Genomic DNA, 14,235 nt, shown 5'->3' on the forward strand with positions numbered 1-14,235 from the left:
AGGAGCGCTCGCAGGCCGCGTGGCGGCCCTGGTCTCCGAGGGCCTCGCTCACCGAGCTATGGGACGAACGTGTCCGGGGGGCGAAGGAGACGTCTCGGCTGGAGCCCATTGGGCTGGCACCACCCGAGACATCCTGGCCCGCGTTTTCTTGAGCACGATGATTCTGCCCCGGTGAGGACGCTGGGCAGCGTCTGGAGGCCCTCGCGGCTGTCACTGCTTCGGTGGGGTGGGGCGCTCCTGGTGCGTGGCGGGCAGGGGTGCTGCTGAGCCTCCTGCGATGCACAGGACGGCCCCCACGGCAGGGAAGTACCCGGCCCTGCGTGTCACTGGTGCCGAAGCTTAGAAACTTGCTCCTGTCCTAGCTCTGTGGCCGCGCCCCGTGCCTGGGCCCTGTGGTGGTAAAGGCACGGCCTTCCATTCCATGGGTCCCACGGGTCCCATTCTGGCCCCATGAGATGTCTGGCCTTTTGATTCCTTCCTGCCCTTGAGCTTGCCATGAGCTGCGGGGCGGGGGGGGGCGGGGGTGGCGGCAGTGGACTGGCTTCCGAACGTCACCGTGGGCCCCAGATGTTCCCATGTGCTCAGGCTTGGGCGGTCTCCTGTCCCGTCGTAAGCGTCCACCCCATCTGTTCCTAGCGTTGCCCTTTCTTTCTCATCCGTGGTGTCTGCCTGTGGTTGGTGGGTCGGTCAGATGCTCAGACGCCAGCCTCTTGTTAGAGCTTCTCTGAACCTTCGTGACTGTGTGCCAATAAGACTTTATTGATAAAGCATGGTCGATGGGCCAGATTTGGTCCAGAGGCTTTAAAGGCAACTGGGTGCTGTCTGTGAAGATAACAGGCACTTCCTCTTTCCTTCCAGGTGTGTGTTTTAGATCTTCGAAAGTAAACACAAAATATTATAGAAAAGAATTCTAATGGACCAGCAGTGAATGTGTGGGGTTGCAGCGCGCGTCAGACACGGTTCTATCCGCTCCAAAACTGTACGAACTTGACTTGCATTAGAGTGTACTTGGAAACGAACTCATCCCTGGCCACAGGAGTCTCTATTTTTTCGTAACTTTCATCAAGAAGTTTAAGAAACATACAGTCCTATCAAAGCGGGAAAGAATGGTTCCCACCCAGAACATTCAGCCTGGGAAGCACGAAGCCACCAGCTAAACGGTGCACGGTTTGGTTTCCATCCAGAACAGGCTCTGATGGCAGAGAGGAGAAAACAAGAAGGAAAAGGAAAACAGGAAGGAAGAAAAAAAAAAAAAAAAAAAAAAGCTGTGCCAAAAAAAAAAAAAAAAAGGAAAAACAAGAAAAATGCTGTGATAAACCAAAAGGGGGGAGGGGACTCTCCTCCACGTGGCGGGTTTGTTTCTTCCCTAACAATTTGGACACTACAGTTGTTCTCACAAAGGATGTTCAGAGACCAGTTTGTACCGATGAAATGCGCAACTTTGTAATCCCAACACTTTCTATTTTCTAGAATCTCCTTTGTCCGGTGGTTTTTCTATTGGCTGGAATCCTGTCGTCTCGGGGCCTTCAGTCTGAGATGGAAAGTGTTTCTGGTTTGTTGCTTCCTTCCCGTTGTCTGCCCCGTGCACCTTCCTCCTCCGCTCCGTGTGGTCTTGGTTCGCAGTCCACCCTCAGTAGATGCAGCCTCATGGACACCATGACAGACTCTGTGACGGACAGCTTCCCCGTCCCCCCCGGCTCCCCTCCCCCATCGCCCCTCGCTCACTCTCTCTCTCCCTTTCTCATACTTGCTTTGGATCTTAGGTCTCAAGGGCACTTTCGGCGCGTAATAAGTGCTTTATGTAAGAAGGCAGGACAGGGGGACTTTTTACAGGAGAAAAAAAAAATACTTATAAGAGAGAGAGCCCGGAGTATTTTTGGAAAAAAAAAATATTTTTATGTTAAAACAATTTTAAAATCCTAAAAATGGCCATCAGACATAGAGAGCTTTGTGTGATTCATATTTTAAACAAATTTTAGGAAGACACAGGCAGGGTCTGAGGTAGCATTTCCCTTCAGCTTCATGAAAATGGTTGGAACTCTGGGTGGAAAGGCTGGTCCTGTGGCTCGGTCGCGGGCATGTTCCGCAGCCAGAGAGTAAAATCCCAGCGCTCTGTGGTTCGAAGAAGAGCACTGCGTCGGTCAGGGTTGCGTTCACCCTTGTAGCCGCGGGAGAGCAGCGAAGAACAGTGCCCTCTGACCCCCAGGAGCGTTCCCCAGACCAAACGGTATTGAAGAAGCCATCACAGCCGCCCTCTGGGCTCGATGTCCCCGCGACATCCCGGTCACGGCGCCATAAATAACTGCTGGTCACTCACCCAGAGCAGGGTGGCCGGTCCTTGCAAAGCTGACGTGAAAGCCTCCAGGATCCCACCTGGTCTGACAGGGACAAGAAGGAATGGGGAAGCAAGATTTTTCAATCCCGAGGGTGAATTTCCTAGGTAGACGTCACTAATAATTTCTGCTGTCTTCATAATTTCTTTCTCTCACAGGAGACTAGGAGAAAGAGTCTTTTTTTTTTTTTTTTTAAATAATGAATCTTTTTACTGTTTTTAAAAAATTAAACATGGCTTTGTGTCGCTAGAGGAGTTTCCTTTCATTGGACCAGGTGACCTTTGTACTCTGGTTGTCATAACCCGACACTGACCTGTTGTGTTAATCAGCAGTGGGGAAGGACGGCTAGGTAAGTCCTCTTGCCTCCTCTGTTTTCCAGCGGCCGAGGACGGGAGGACGACGTTGGCCTGGCCCGGGGGCGGGGGTCTGGCGGTGGGCAGGCTTCAGCCGGGTGTGTGTGCCAGCGACGAGAGCGGAGGTGATCGAGAGGGTGGCATCTATCCATGCAGCCAAAACCCAACTGGCAGGCAGGGCAAGGGCTTCCCAAGAACTCGGACTAGGCCGCCACCAGGTACAAGAACCAGAGTGCGTTCATCCCTCGCAGACCAGTTGGCCTCCACTTGGATATCTTGAGTCATTCCTGCCTGCTCAGATATGGGGAAGACCGAGACGTGCTCTGTGTACGACTTGGGTATTTTGTTCAGGCTCTGTTGCCTCAACCCAGAGGTCAGAGCTCCCGGCGTCCCCATTCCCATCTTTGGAAGGCAGCAGATGATAATTCACTCACTGCCTGCCCCAAGAAATCAGTAGGTTTGGGATGCAGTTTGTTGGGGGTCCAGACTGACCCCGCCTTGATCCCTTTGACCCCAAAGTAAAAATGTCATCGCTATAGAGCAGAAGTTGAGGGGTGGCCATGGTCAGGACACGACTCATGTTTGACCAGCCAAACACCGCTGGGTAGCCTTGGCGGGACATCCTCTAAGGGGGTTCACTGAATGATCTTCACGTGCAGGTCAGGAGCCAGGGTCTTGCAGGCTTTAGCCTCTAGACAAGTCTGAATCACTTGGGAATGGCCAGGCAGGGGCTGAGGGCTGAGGGCTGAGGGCTTGGGCCCTGCACAGCCATCGGCGAGGAGGGACCCGCCGTGAGCGTGTGGGCAGCGCCCCGGGGATCCATCCCCATCCTCGGCCCAATGGCAGCGATGTGTGGCGCCTCCGACCTTGGCCCTGCTGCCCGCCAGCTGACAGACGCCCCTCTCCTCGAGGGATGGCCCACGTGCGAAGTCCGTGCTCGCCGTGGTTGACAGCGCTTCAGGATTATGGGTAGATGCCGAAGTCTTAGCGACCAAACTTCACCTTGATTCCGAAAGCAGAGTAACACAACCAGCCTTCCCGGAATCTTCCATCGGGTTTCGAGTGACCAAGAGCATGTCCCGCACACACACTTGGCCAAGGGATGCCGCCCCCTGGGAGACCGAAAGGCCAGACGTTTCAGGGTTCAACCCTCTGACCCCACACGACACCTAGGACTTGACGTTCGTTTTGTCTTTCTAAAACTAGATCACGGAGCCAAGTGAAGTGCACTTTGTCAAATGTAAGGGTCTGCGTTGTTCCTTGTTATTTTTAACCTTCTGTTCCACTTTTTTTTTTTTTTTTTTTTAAATCGTGTTTCTTGTCAAATGCAGAAATGTTCCTTCCGCCACTCACTGAAGTTTTGAATTCTGGCTTCTGCAGTTTTTATTGTCTGTGTCAGACGTACAGCCAGACGTCCTCTGTCTGCATTTTCTAGATTCTGTTCCGTGCACATCGACCCCCGTTCTGTTCTCTTCCACCCCAACTCACCCTCACGCTCTCTGAGAAAAAGAATCACCTTGTGTGTCGTAGCTCATTTGTTTCAAGAGAGAATCAACAGATCATACTCAGTGTCTTGAATAAATCGCTCTATTTTGATATTAGAGAACTTGGTGGCTGTGCTTTCTTGGTCTCGCTCGGCTGAGCTTGGGCCCTCGTGGACGTGGCGAGCCAAGGCCATCCGAGTGCCCGTTCCTGGGATGGCTCCGCTGCAACGGGCAGGGGCGCGGGCAGCCCCCGGGTTACATTAGGGGCTGTTCCACCAGCTCCTCCTCCAGGACTCGGAGCTGTGCCCTGCACGAGGGGCTGCACGTGGCCAGAGGCCCCGACCGAACTGGGCCACGTGCTGGCAGGGCCTTTAGGGGCCTTTGCTCACTTGGTGGGTGTCCCCCAGGGTGTGTCCCGCGCATCACGTGCTCGTGGGGAGGACGGGGGTGCGGGGTGCCGGGCACCTTGCTGCAGGCGGCGGGCCGGGGCCCCAGCTGTGCGGACTCCAGCTGCGTGTTTTAGGCCCCGCCGGGCCGGGCGGGCACGTCCCCCCACTTCAGGAGTCAGGGTGAAGCACAGCACAGCCTGGGGCACGGGGCCTGCAAGGGGTGGGTGCCGGCTTCGGTGGGGTTCAAGCTTCCAGTCTCTCAACACCACACTCGCTGGACACGGAAGCTTCTGGGCACCGTGTGCAGGTGGTGCCTCCTGTGCACGCAAGCCTGGCCTCACGCGGGGGTGCAGGTGGGAGCAGTTAGGGTGCACAGGCCCTTGGCAGGGTGCACCCCCGGGGCCGAGCGGGCCGGGTCTGGCTCCGTCCCTCGGAGCCCACAGGGCCAGGCCTGCACGGACGCGGGTCCCCCGGAGCTGGACGGGGACGGGGCGGGCACCCCCTTCTTTTGACGGGAGCTCTCGTTTCCCTCCAGGCAGACGGGGCCGTGTGCGGCCGGTCCCCTGGGCGCCGGCTTCCAACCCCGACCTGGGAGACGGTGCGGCCGCAGGGGTCGGGGACATGGGGATGACGTGGGGCTGCCTCCGTGCCCTGAGCCCTGGGGACGGCCCCACGCCCGGCCCCAGGCCTGCAAGCAGGCGACTCTCCAAGGGTACAAACCTGGAAGCTTCCTGGGCGGCTCTCTGGAGCCCACGGGACACCCCGCCCTGCAGGCAGGTGTCACGCGGCAGACTCCGCGGCGTCCTGAGAAAGGCGTCTTGCTTCTCTCCGCACCTGCCTGCGGGGCTTGCACGTGCAGGGCGCCCGCTAATATTCTTGCCGATAAATAAAAAAATTCTACGTGTATATAGACCTAATGCACGGACAGCGGGATTCCAAGCTGAGCAGTGGCCTCGGTCCGGTGCCGAGGACCCCTGAGACCAGCCCTGCCCGACAGCACGGGGACACACGGTGGCCGGTGAGCGGCCGGGCCCCCTGCCCCCTGCCCCCAGGCGTCGTGCCGGGGCCCCCGCCCGTGGGGCCAGGAGCTGGGGGCTGCAGCTGTCCCACTGCACCCAGCGGCGGGAGCCGCGACCCGCGTGTACAGGACGGGCGGGGGCCCCGGGCGGCTGAGCATGTGCAGGAGCAGCCGAGTGCGGCGTGGAAGGCCCTCCTGTCCCCAAGGCCGCGCAACCTCCGGCCACAGGTGTCCCCCGCGGGCGACACGGCGTCCGGACCGCCGCGACCCTCACAGGTCTCCCCGGGGCTCAGGAACGGGGCCAACCTCATTTCTGTCGCGGGACTCGCTGGTGACATGGATTTCAACTGTGCTGGCATCGGAACCTGTGGAGGGAAACAGCAAGCCTGTGCCCGTGTCGCCATCCCCAGGCTCCCTCCCTGCTCCCCTGCCCCTGGTCCTCAGCAGAGGCCCCTGTGAGCTCCAGGCCGGGCTGTTGCCCTGCGGGACACCAGCTCACGGGGCCTGCGGTGACTGCGGGACAGTGGCCACACCGACGGCAACAGGATTGCCGGGCCCCACACACAGAGGGGACCCGGGAGGGGGGCACAAGCGCTGGGTGCGGTCACGGTCCCCAGAGCCAGATCCCGGGAGAATCCGGAGAAGGCCTCATGCTGGGGGGGGGGGGGGGGGCTGCCCTTCCGGAGACCAGGCGCCAGCGGGGAGGACTTCTGGAAGACACTTCTGAAACCACAGTGCCGCTGGAGGAGCTGCTGGCACTTCAAAGAGTTGCTTTCCACAGGGTCACCCACTGTTGATGAGGACATCCTGCGCTCATGGGAACTCGTGTGTGTGACTTCTGAAGACCCTGGGGAGACGTCACATGGCGGCCTGCGGTCAAGGCCTGGGCTTGAGACGCTCCCGCGTGACCTCACACTCGAGGGCATGCTCTGGATCCTGCGGCTTTGTAACAGCTCTTGGTTCTTTCATCCTCCCCCTGGGGCTCCCGGGGAAAACCCACGTGTACCCCAACAACTTTCTCAGATGCCAGTGCTGCTGGAGCCAAGCCACCTGAGCCCAGCCCTGCCCGTGCGGACCTCACTGGGCACTTGAGCCGAGGGCCTGTCGGCACGCCTGGGTTTCCACGGCTTTGCTCTCCCGGTCCCAAGGGTCTCCACAGAGACAATGTGCCTGCTGAGCAAGGCTCTGAGAGGATCATCCAACGAGGCCATTGGGGAATTTGCACTAATGCTCTGCTGGAGCCAAGTGTGAATACCTGACAAGTGTCCTTCCCGATACACAGACACCAGCAAGCTCACGGTCCCCAAGGGCCAGCCCCCTTCGAGGGGCCCTCTTCCAGGAGGCCGTAAGCCCACGCAGGTTTTTGGGAACTTCCTGGCCCCGTGCAGATCTGAGATTTAGAAGGTGTGCACTGGATGTCTCTTGCTCCGTCCCTCGGCTATTGTTCCTGGATTCTTTGAAAGCCACGAAGCCCTAGATCACAGAGCCCCGTCTCATGGCATCATGAGCCATGGAGAACATGTGGCACCCGGGCCCAGGTCTCCTTCTAGGTGTGGAGTTTGACCTAGGGGGTGCAACCAGAGCTGGAGCCCCGCGGTGTGTTCTCTTCCACATTTCCCGGGTGACTAGCCTCCATGTGGCCACCTAGTGCTGCACTCAGGGGGGCCAGTGACACAACAGGGACCCGGGGCTGAGATAGGACTGTGGGAGTGACGGGGGACCGTGGACGAGAGACCCGTGGGGAACACAAGGGGATATAGGAGAGAACGGAACTGCGGGAAAGGGGGGAATTCTGGAGAGAATGGGGAGCTGTGGGAGAGCAATGCAGCGTGGGGAGAGCTGGGGGGGTGACAGAGAGAACTGGGGGGGAACAGCATTGTGGGGAAGAGACGTGTAGCAGACGGGCAACTGTGAGAAGGCATCACGGGAGGACAGAGTACTCGAGGAGAAAGAAGTTTAGGAAAGACAGGAGATGGACGAATACTGCATTGCAGAAGCACACAGGTTTGTGAGGGGCAGTGAGGAGCCCAGAATTGTGGGAGGAAGTGGGAAGTTGTGGGGAACAAGTGTGAGAGAACTAGGCTACAGGCAGGGTGGGAAGCTGTGGGAGAGACAAGGCACAGGAGGACAAAAGGGACACGAAGGACTGGGAGAGCAGGAATCGCGCAAGAGACAGGAGATGGTGGGTGAGACCAGGGATTATGGAAAAGGAGGGAGACCTGTGGGACAGAAATGCAATTATGTGAGCAAAGGGATGGTAGAGGAGATGGGGGAATCGTGGAAACCTGAAAAGATCGTGACGGAGAAAGAGGTATTAGGGAGAGCAAGAGAAACTGAGAGAGATGTAGTATTATGGAGGCGGGGAATGGTGGGAAAGCACGGGGGGGGGGGGGATGAAGAGTTCTGGGATAGGCAGTATTTTTTTTCTTTTGTCTACTGACATTTATTTTTAAGTTTTTATTTAAATTCCAGTTAGTTAACACACAGTGTAATAGCAGTTTCAGGTGTGCAACCTAGTGATTCAACGCTTCCACACAGCAGCTGGTGCTCGTGAGCACAAGCGTCGTCCTTCAGCCCCATCGCTTAGTGAACCCCCCACCCCCACCCCGTAGCCAACAGTTTGTTCTCTATGGTGAAGAATCTATGTCTGCATCTCTCTCTCTCTCTCTCTTTTGCTTTTTACCTTTGCTCAATTGCTTTGTTTCTTAAATTCCACATGTGAGCAAAATCATATGGTATTTGTCTTTCTCTGATTTATTTCACTCAACATCCAGCTCCACCCGTGATGTTGTAAATGGCAAGATCTCATGCTTTCTTTATATTATGCGGTTTTCCACTGGATCTGCTTTATCCATTCATCAGTCAGTGGAACTTGGGCTGTTTCCATAGTTTGGCTATTGCAGATAATGCTGTTCTAACCATCATGGCACAAGGATCGCTCTGAATTAGTATTTTTGTATTCTTTGGGTAAATACCTAATAGTGCGATTGCCAGATCACGGTTAGTTCTATTTTTAGCTTTTGGGGAACTTCCATAGTGAAAGACACTAAGTTAAAAAATACTAATTTTTAAAGATAATATGCACCCCTATGTTTATTATAACATTATTTATAACAGCTAAATCATGGAAGCAACCCAAGTACCCATCAATACACGAGTGCATAAAGAAGATAGGGTATATTCATGCAATGAAATATTATTTAGCCAAACGAAAGAATAAAATTTTGCCATTTTTAATGACACACATGGATCTAGAGAGTATAATGCTAAGTGAAAGGAGTCAGAGACAGGTACCATATGATCTCACTCACTATGGAATTTAAGAAACAAAACAAATGAACAACAACAAAAGAGATTAAGAAAAACACCAGACTGTTAAATGTGGAGAACTGGCGGTAACCAGACGGGAGGTGCGTGGGGGGATGGGTGGAATAGGTTAAGGGATTGAGACTACATTTATGAGCACTAAAGCACAGAGTTGCTGAATTACACCTTAAACTAATACTGTTAATTATGTTGCAATTTTTAAAATAATGAAACCACTCAGCAAAATAACCAAACTGTAGGAGAGAACAATAAGTTGTGGAAAACCAAAGGGTTACGGGAGAGCAAGCGCTGTGCAAGAAAGGGGAGTTGCAGGACACTAGAGAGAGTTGTGGGCGACCGAGCAGTGTGGGAATGACAAGGAAGTGAACAAGAGAGCTGTGGGATGGAACAGGAACTGTGGGAGAGACAGGGCATGTGGGAAGAGCAGGGATTACTGGAAAGAGCATCTGGAAAGAAATGAAATGGTGGGGACACGGGCTTATGGCAGAGAAAGGGGAATTCTGCGGAAGGGCATTGTGGGGAAGACGAGATCATGGGCATGAAGGGGGGCTGTGAAGGGCAGGAATTAAGGGAGATCTCGAAGGCATTCTGGGAGGGAGTCCTGTGGGAAAGACATGGGGTTGTGGGAGTAACACAGGGTTTGGGGAGAAAGAGTGTTAACTGTGGGAACAAGGAGGGGTTGTACGAGATAAAGGAGAACTTAGGAAAGGGAACTGCGGGAGAAATGGAGCATCAAGGGACAGATGGGAATAGCGGGAGAATAGAGAACTACAGGAGACGCAGACAAGTACGAGACAAAAAAATTAGGGGAACAAAGAATGTGGGAGAAACAACTACAGGGAAGATAAAATGCGCCCCAGAACACAGAAACTATCGAGAAAAATGCAGATTTGTGAGCACGGACAGATGCCAGAACTGTGGGAGACAAGGGGCAACTAAAGGAAAGAGGGACCTGTGAGAGGAACAGGGTGTTGCTGGAAAAGCAGCATCGTGGGAGGGAGGGGGCAATCCTGGGAGAGAGAATAAACTCTGGGAAAAACCGTTTTCTGGGAGAGATGGGGGACTGTGGGGTGTGACACGGGGTTGTGGGAGAGAAGATGAGCCGCGTGGAAGATGCTGTAGGGAAACGTGGTATTGGGAGCGAGGCGGGGAAGTGCAGAGCAACACGGGAACAGGAGAGGGAAAGAGAAACGTGGGTCGGGAAGGGCAACTGTGGGGGAAACCGCAGTCGGGAGATGGGATCGTGGGGAAATGGGTGATGGGAGAGAAATGAGAATTGTGGGGAGAGTACAAGATTACGGGAGAAAGGGCCATCGTGAGAGGGCACGGGAATTAGGAGGGAAAGGGGAATTGTGGGGGACACCGTACTTGGGAGACTCGTCGGGGAGAGGATTGTGGGGACAACGGGGACTGTGGGCTCCACAGCTGACCCAGGGACAGAAAAATTAAGGGGGGACAAGGGAACGCGGTACAAAACAGAACTGGTTGGTGAAAGTGGGGGTTTGCGGCAGGCAAAAGAGTCCAAAATCGTGGAAGAAAACGAACTATAGATGGAACCTAGTTTTGAGAATAAGAGTATTGTGGGAACGGTAGGAAACGGTGAACAACAAGGGCCCGTGGGGGAGAGAAGGAAATTTTGGGAGAAACATGGAATTGCGGGAACAATAAGGAGTTTATAGAATAAACAAGTTCTTTAAAGATTCCTTATTTATGTATTCATGAGAGGCACAGAGAGGCAGGGACACAGGCAGAGGGAGAAGCAGGCTCCATGCGGGACTCGATCCCGGGACCCTGGGGTCATGACCTGAGACAAAGGCAGATGCTCAACAGCTGAGCCCCCCAGGCATCTCTTTTTTTTCTTTTTAATGTTATTTATTTATTCATGAGAGACACACAGAGAGAGAGGCAGAGACCCAGGCAGAGGGAGAAGCAGGCTCCATGCAGGGAGCCCGACGTGGGACTCGATCCTGGGACCCCCAGGTCACGACCTGAGCCCAAGGCACATGCTCAACCACCGAGCCCCGGGCGTAAATAGGAGCAGGGCATCGTGGGGGCCCGAACACTGACGGAACGATGCGCCGTGGCGCGCATGCGCAATGCTGCGGCAAACCGTGCCTTGGGGGGACACGCAGGGAAGGCCGGGAGCGGGCGTGGTGGGACAGGCGCAATGCATTCTGGCAGCGTGTGGCCGCCGCTACAAGCAATGCATTGTGGGACACGTGGGGGCATGGCGGCCGGAAGATGGGATTGTGGGATACATGGGACACGGCTGGCAGAAGTGTATGGACTGTAGGGCTCATAGGGGTATGGAGGTGCAAAGACTGGATTGTGGGAGCTGAGGAGCCTGTTGGGAGAAGCAATGTAATGTGGGACACACTGGCCATGCTAGCTGAAACACTGAATTGTGGGGCCCATGGGGACAAGGCAGCCAAAAGATTGGATTGTGGGAGTCGAGGAGCATGCTGGGGGAAGCAATGCATTGTGGGAAACATGGAGCATGGCGGCAATGTTTGCGGGAGCTGAGGGGCACGCTGGGAGAAGCAATGCATTGTGGGACACATAGGGGCATGGTGGCTGAACGATGGGATTGTGGGACACATGGTGGAATGGCGGCCAAAACACTGGATTGTGGGAGCTATGCGGCATGCTGGGAGAAGCATTGGATTGTGCGAAACATGGAGACGTAGAGGCTGAAAGATGGGATTGTGGGATATACAGGGGCATGGCAACCAAAACATTGGACTGTGGGACACATGGGACACAGCGGACAGAAGTATGGATTGTGGGACTTATAAGGGCATGGAGGAGGAGAGACTGGATTATAGGAGCTGAGGAGCCGGCTGGAAGAAGCACTGGATTGTGGGACACGTGGGGGCATGGCGGCCAAAAGACTGGATTGTGGGACACATAAGGGCATGGTGGCCAAAGGATTGGATTGTGGAAGACAGCGGCATGGGGGTCAAAAGATTGGACTATGGGAGCAGAAGAGCATGCTGGGAGAAACAATGGCTTGTGGGGACACATAGGTGCATGGCAGACGAAAGATGGGATTGTGGGACACACAAGGGCATGGTGGCCGAATGATGGGATTGTGGGACATATGATGGTACAGCAGCCAAAGAATGGATGGTGAAGCTGAGGGGCACGCTGGAAGAAGCAATGGATTGTGGGCTACATAGGGGTATGGTGGCCAAACAATGGGATTGTGGGACACATGGTGGCATGGCAGCCAAAAGATTGGATTGTGGGAGAAGAGCATGCTGGGAGAAACAATGGATTGTGGGACACATAGGTGCATGGTGGCCGGAAGATGGGACCGTGGGAAATACAGGGGCATGGCGACCAAAATATTGGATTGTGGGACACACGGGGGCATGGTAGCCAAAAGACTGGATTGTAGGACACATGAGGGCATGGGGGCCAAAGGATTAGATTGTGGACATATGAGCATGGCGGCCAAAAGACTGAATTGTGGGACACATGCTGTCACGGCAGCCAAAAGAAGGGATGGTGGAGCTGAGGGGCACGCTGGGAAAAGCCACAGATTGTGGGACACATGGTAGCATGGCGGACACGTTTGTGGGAGCTGAGGGCCATGCCCAGAGAAGCAAAGGATTGCGGGACACATAGGGGCATGTCAGCTGAAAGATGGGACTCTGAGATGTGCAAGTGCATGGCGGCCAAAAGGATGTATTGTGGGAACAGAGGAGCATGCTGGGGGAAGCAATGGATTGTGGGAAACATGGAGCATGGCGGCCATGTTTGTGGGAGCTATGGGGCATGCTGGGCGAAGCAAGGGATTGTGGAAAAGATGACACATGGCTGATGAATTATAGGATTGTGGGAACTATGGGGAATGCTAGGAGAAGCACAGGATTGTGGGACACTTTGCCCAGGCTGGCTGAAACACTGAATTGTGGGACACACGGGGGCATAGCAGCATAAGATGGGATTGTGGGACGTACAGTGGCATGGTGGCCATGTTTTTGGGAGCTGTGGGGCAACCTGGGAGATGCAATGCATTGTGGTATACAAGGCCCAAGCTGGCTGAAAAACTGAATTGTGGGATGCACAGAGGCATGGCGGCCACGTTTGTGGGAGCTATAGGGCATGCTGGGCGAGCAAGGGATTGTGGAAAAGACACATGGTGGAGCTGTGGGGCCTGCTGGGAGACGCAAGGAATTGTGGGAAAGTGGAGGCATGGCTGCTGAAATACAGGATTGTGGGAGCTGTGGGGCCTGCTGGGAGACGAACACATTGTGGGATACATTGCGCATGCTGGCGGAAAGATTGAATTGTGCGACACACGGGGGCATGGTGGCCATATATGTGGGAGCTGTGGGGCAACCTGGGAGATGCAATGCATTGTGGGATACAAGGCCCAAGCTGACTGAAAAACTTAATTGTGGGATGCACGGGGGCATGGCGGCCATGTTTGTGGGAGCTATGGGGCATGGTGGGTGAAGCAAGGGATTGTGGGACACATAGGGGCATGTCAACTGAAAGATGGGACTGTGAGACGTACAGGTGCATGGCGGCCAAAAGGATATATTGTGGGGGCAGAGGAGCATGCTGGGGGAAGCAATGGATTGTGGGAAACATGGAGCATGGCGGCCATGTTTGTGGGAGCTATGGGGCATGCTGGGCGAAGCAAGGGATTGTGGAAAAGATGACACATGGCCGGTGAATTATAGGATTGTGGGTGCTATGGGGCATGCTGGGAGAAGCACAGGATTCTGGGAAACTTTGCCCAGGCTGGCTGAAACACTGAATTGTGGGACACACGGAGACATGGCGGCCATAAGATGGGATTGTGGGACGTACAGTGGCATGGTGGCCATGTCTGTGGGAGCTGAGGGGCATGCTGGGAAAAGCCACAAATTGTGGGACACATAGGGGTATATCGGCAGAAAGATGGGATTGTGGGACACATGGTAGCATAGCGGACATGTTTGTGGGAGCTGAGGGCCATGCCCAGAGAAGCAAAGGATTGCGGGACACATAGGGGCATGTCCGCTGAAAGATGGGACTCTGAGACGTACAAGTGCATGGCGGCCAAAAGGATGTATTGTGGGAACAGAGGAGCATGCTGGGGGAAGCAATGGATTGTGGGAAACATGGAGCATGGCGGCCATGTTTGTGGGAGCTATGGGGCATGCTGGGCGAAGCAAGGGATTGTGGAAAAGATGACACATGGCTGATGAATTATAGGATTGTGGGAACTATGGGGAATGCTAGGAGAAGCACAGGATTGTGGGACACTTTGCCCAGGCTGGCTGAAACACTGAATTGTGGGACACACGGGGGCATAGTGGCATAAGATGGGATTGT

General features: G+C 54.9%; 2 protein-coding genes across 3 annotated transcripts in view; one reads left to right on the forward strand and one right to left on the reverse strand.

Moving 5' to 3' along the window:
* TBL1X (transducin beta like 1 X-linked) overlaps window positions 1–4,287 on the forward strand; it is a 210,983-nt gene extending 206,696 nt beyond the window's left edge. The window contains exon 17 of the mRNA XM_041740580.1: window positions 859–4,287. Coding sequence (XP_041596514.1) covers window positions 859–885 — 27 coding nt within the window. The 3' untranslated portion in view covers window positions 886–4,287. The remainder of the gene's footprint in view (window positions 1–858) is intronic.
* The window catches only part of GPR143 (G protein-coupled receptor 143), a 66,736-nt gene continuing 56,496 nt past the window's right edge, over window positions 3,996–14,235 (reverse strand). For both annotated transcript variants that reach the window (XM_041740582.1, XM_041740581.1), the window contains exon 9: window positions 3,996–5,942. In XM_041740582.1, the coding sequence (XP_041596516.1) occupies window positions 5,848–5,942 (95 nt within the window). In that variant the 3' untranslated portion in view covers window positions 3,996–5,847. The remainder of the gene's footprint in view (window positions 5,943–14,235) is intronic.

The sequence above is a fragment of the Vulpes lagopus genome, chromosome X (assembly GCF_018345385.1).
Source record: "Vulpes lagopus strain Blue_001 chromosome X, ASM1834538v1, whole genome shotgun sequence".
Lineage (NCBI taxonomy): Eukaryota > Metazoa > Chordata > Mammalia > Carnivora > Canidae > Vulpes > Vulpes lagopus.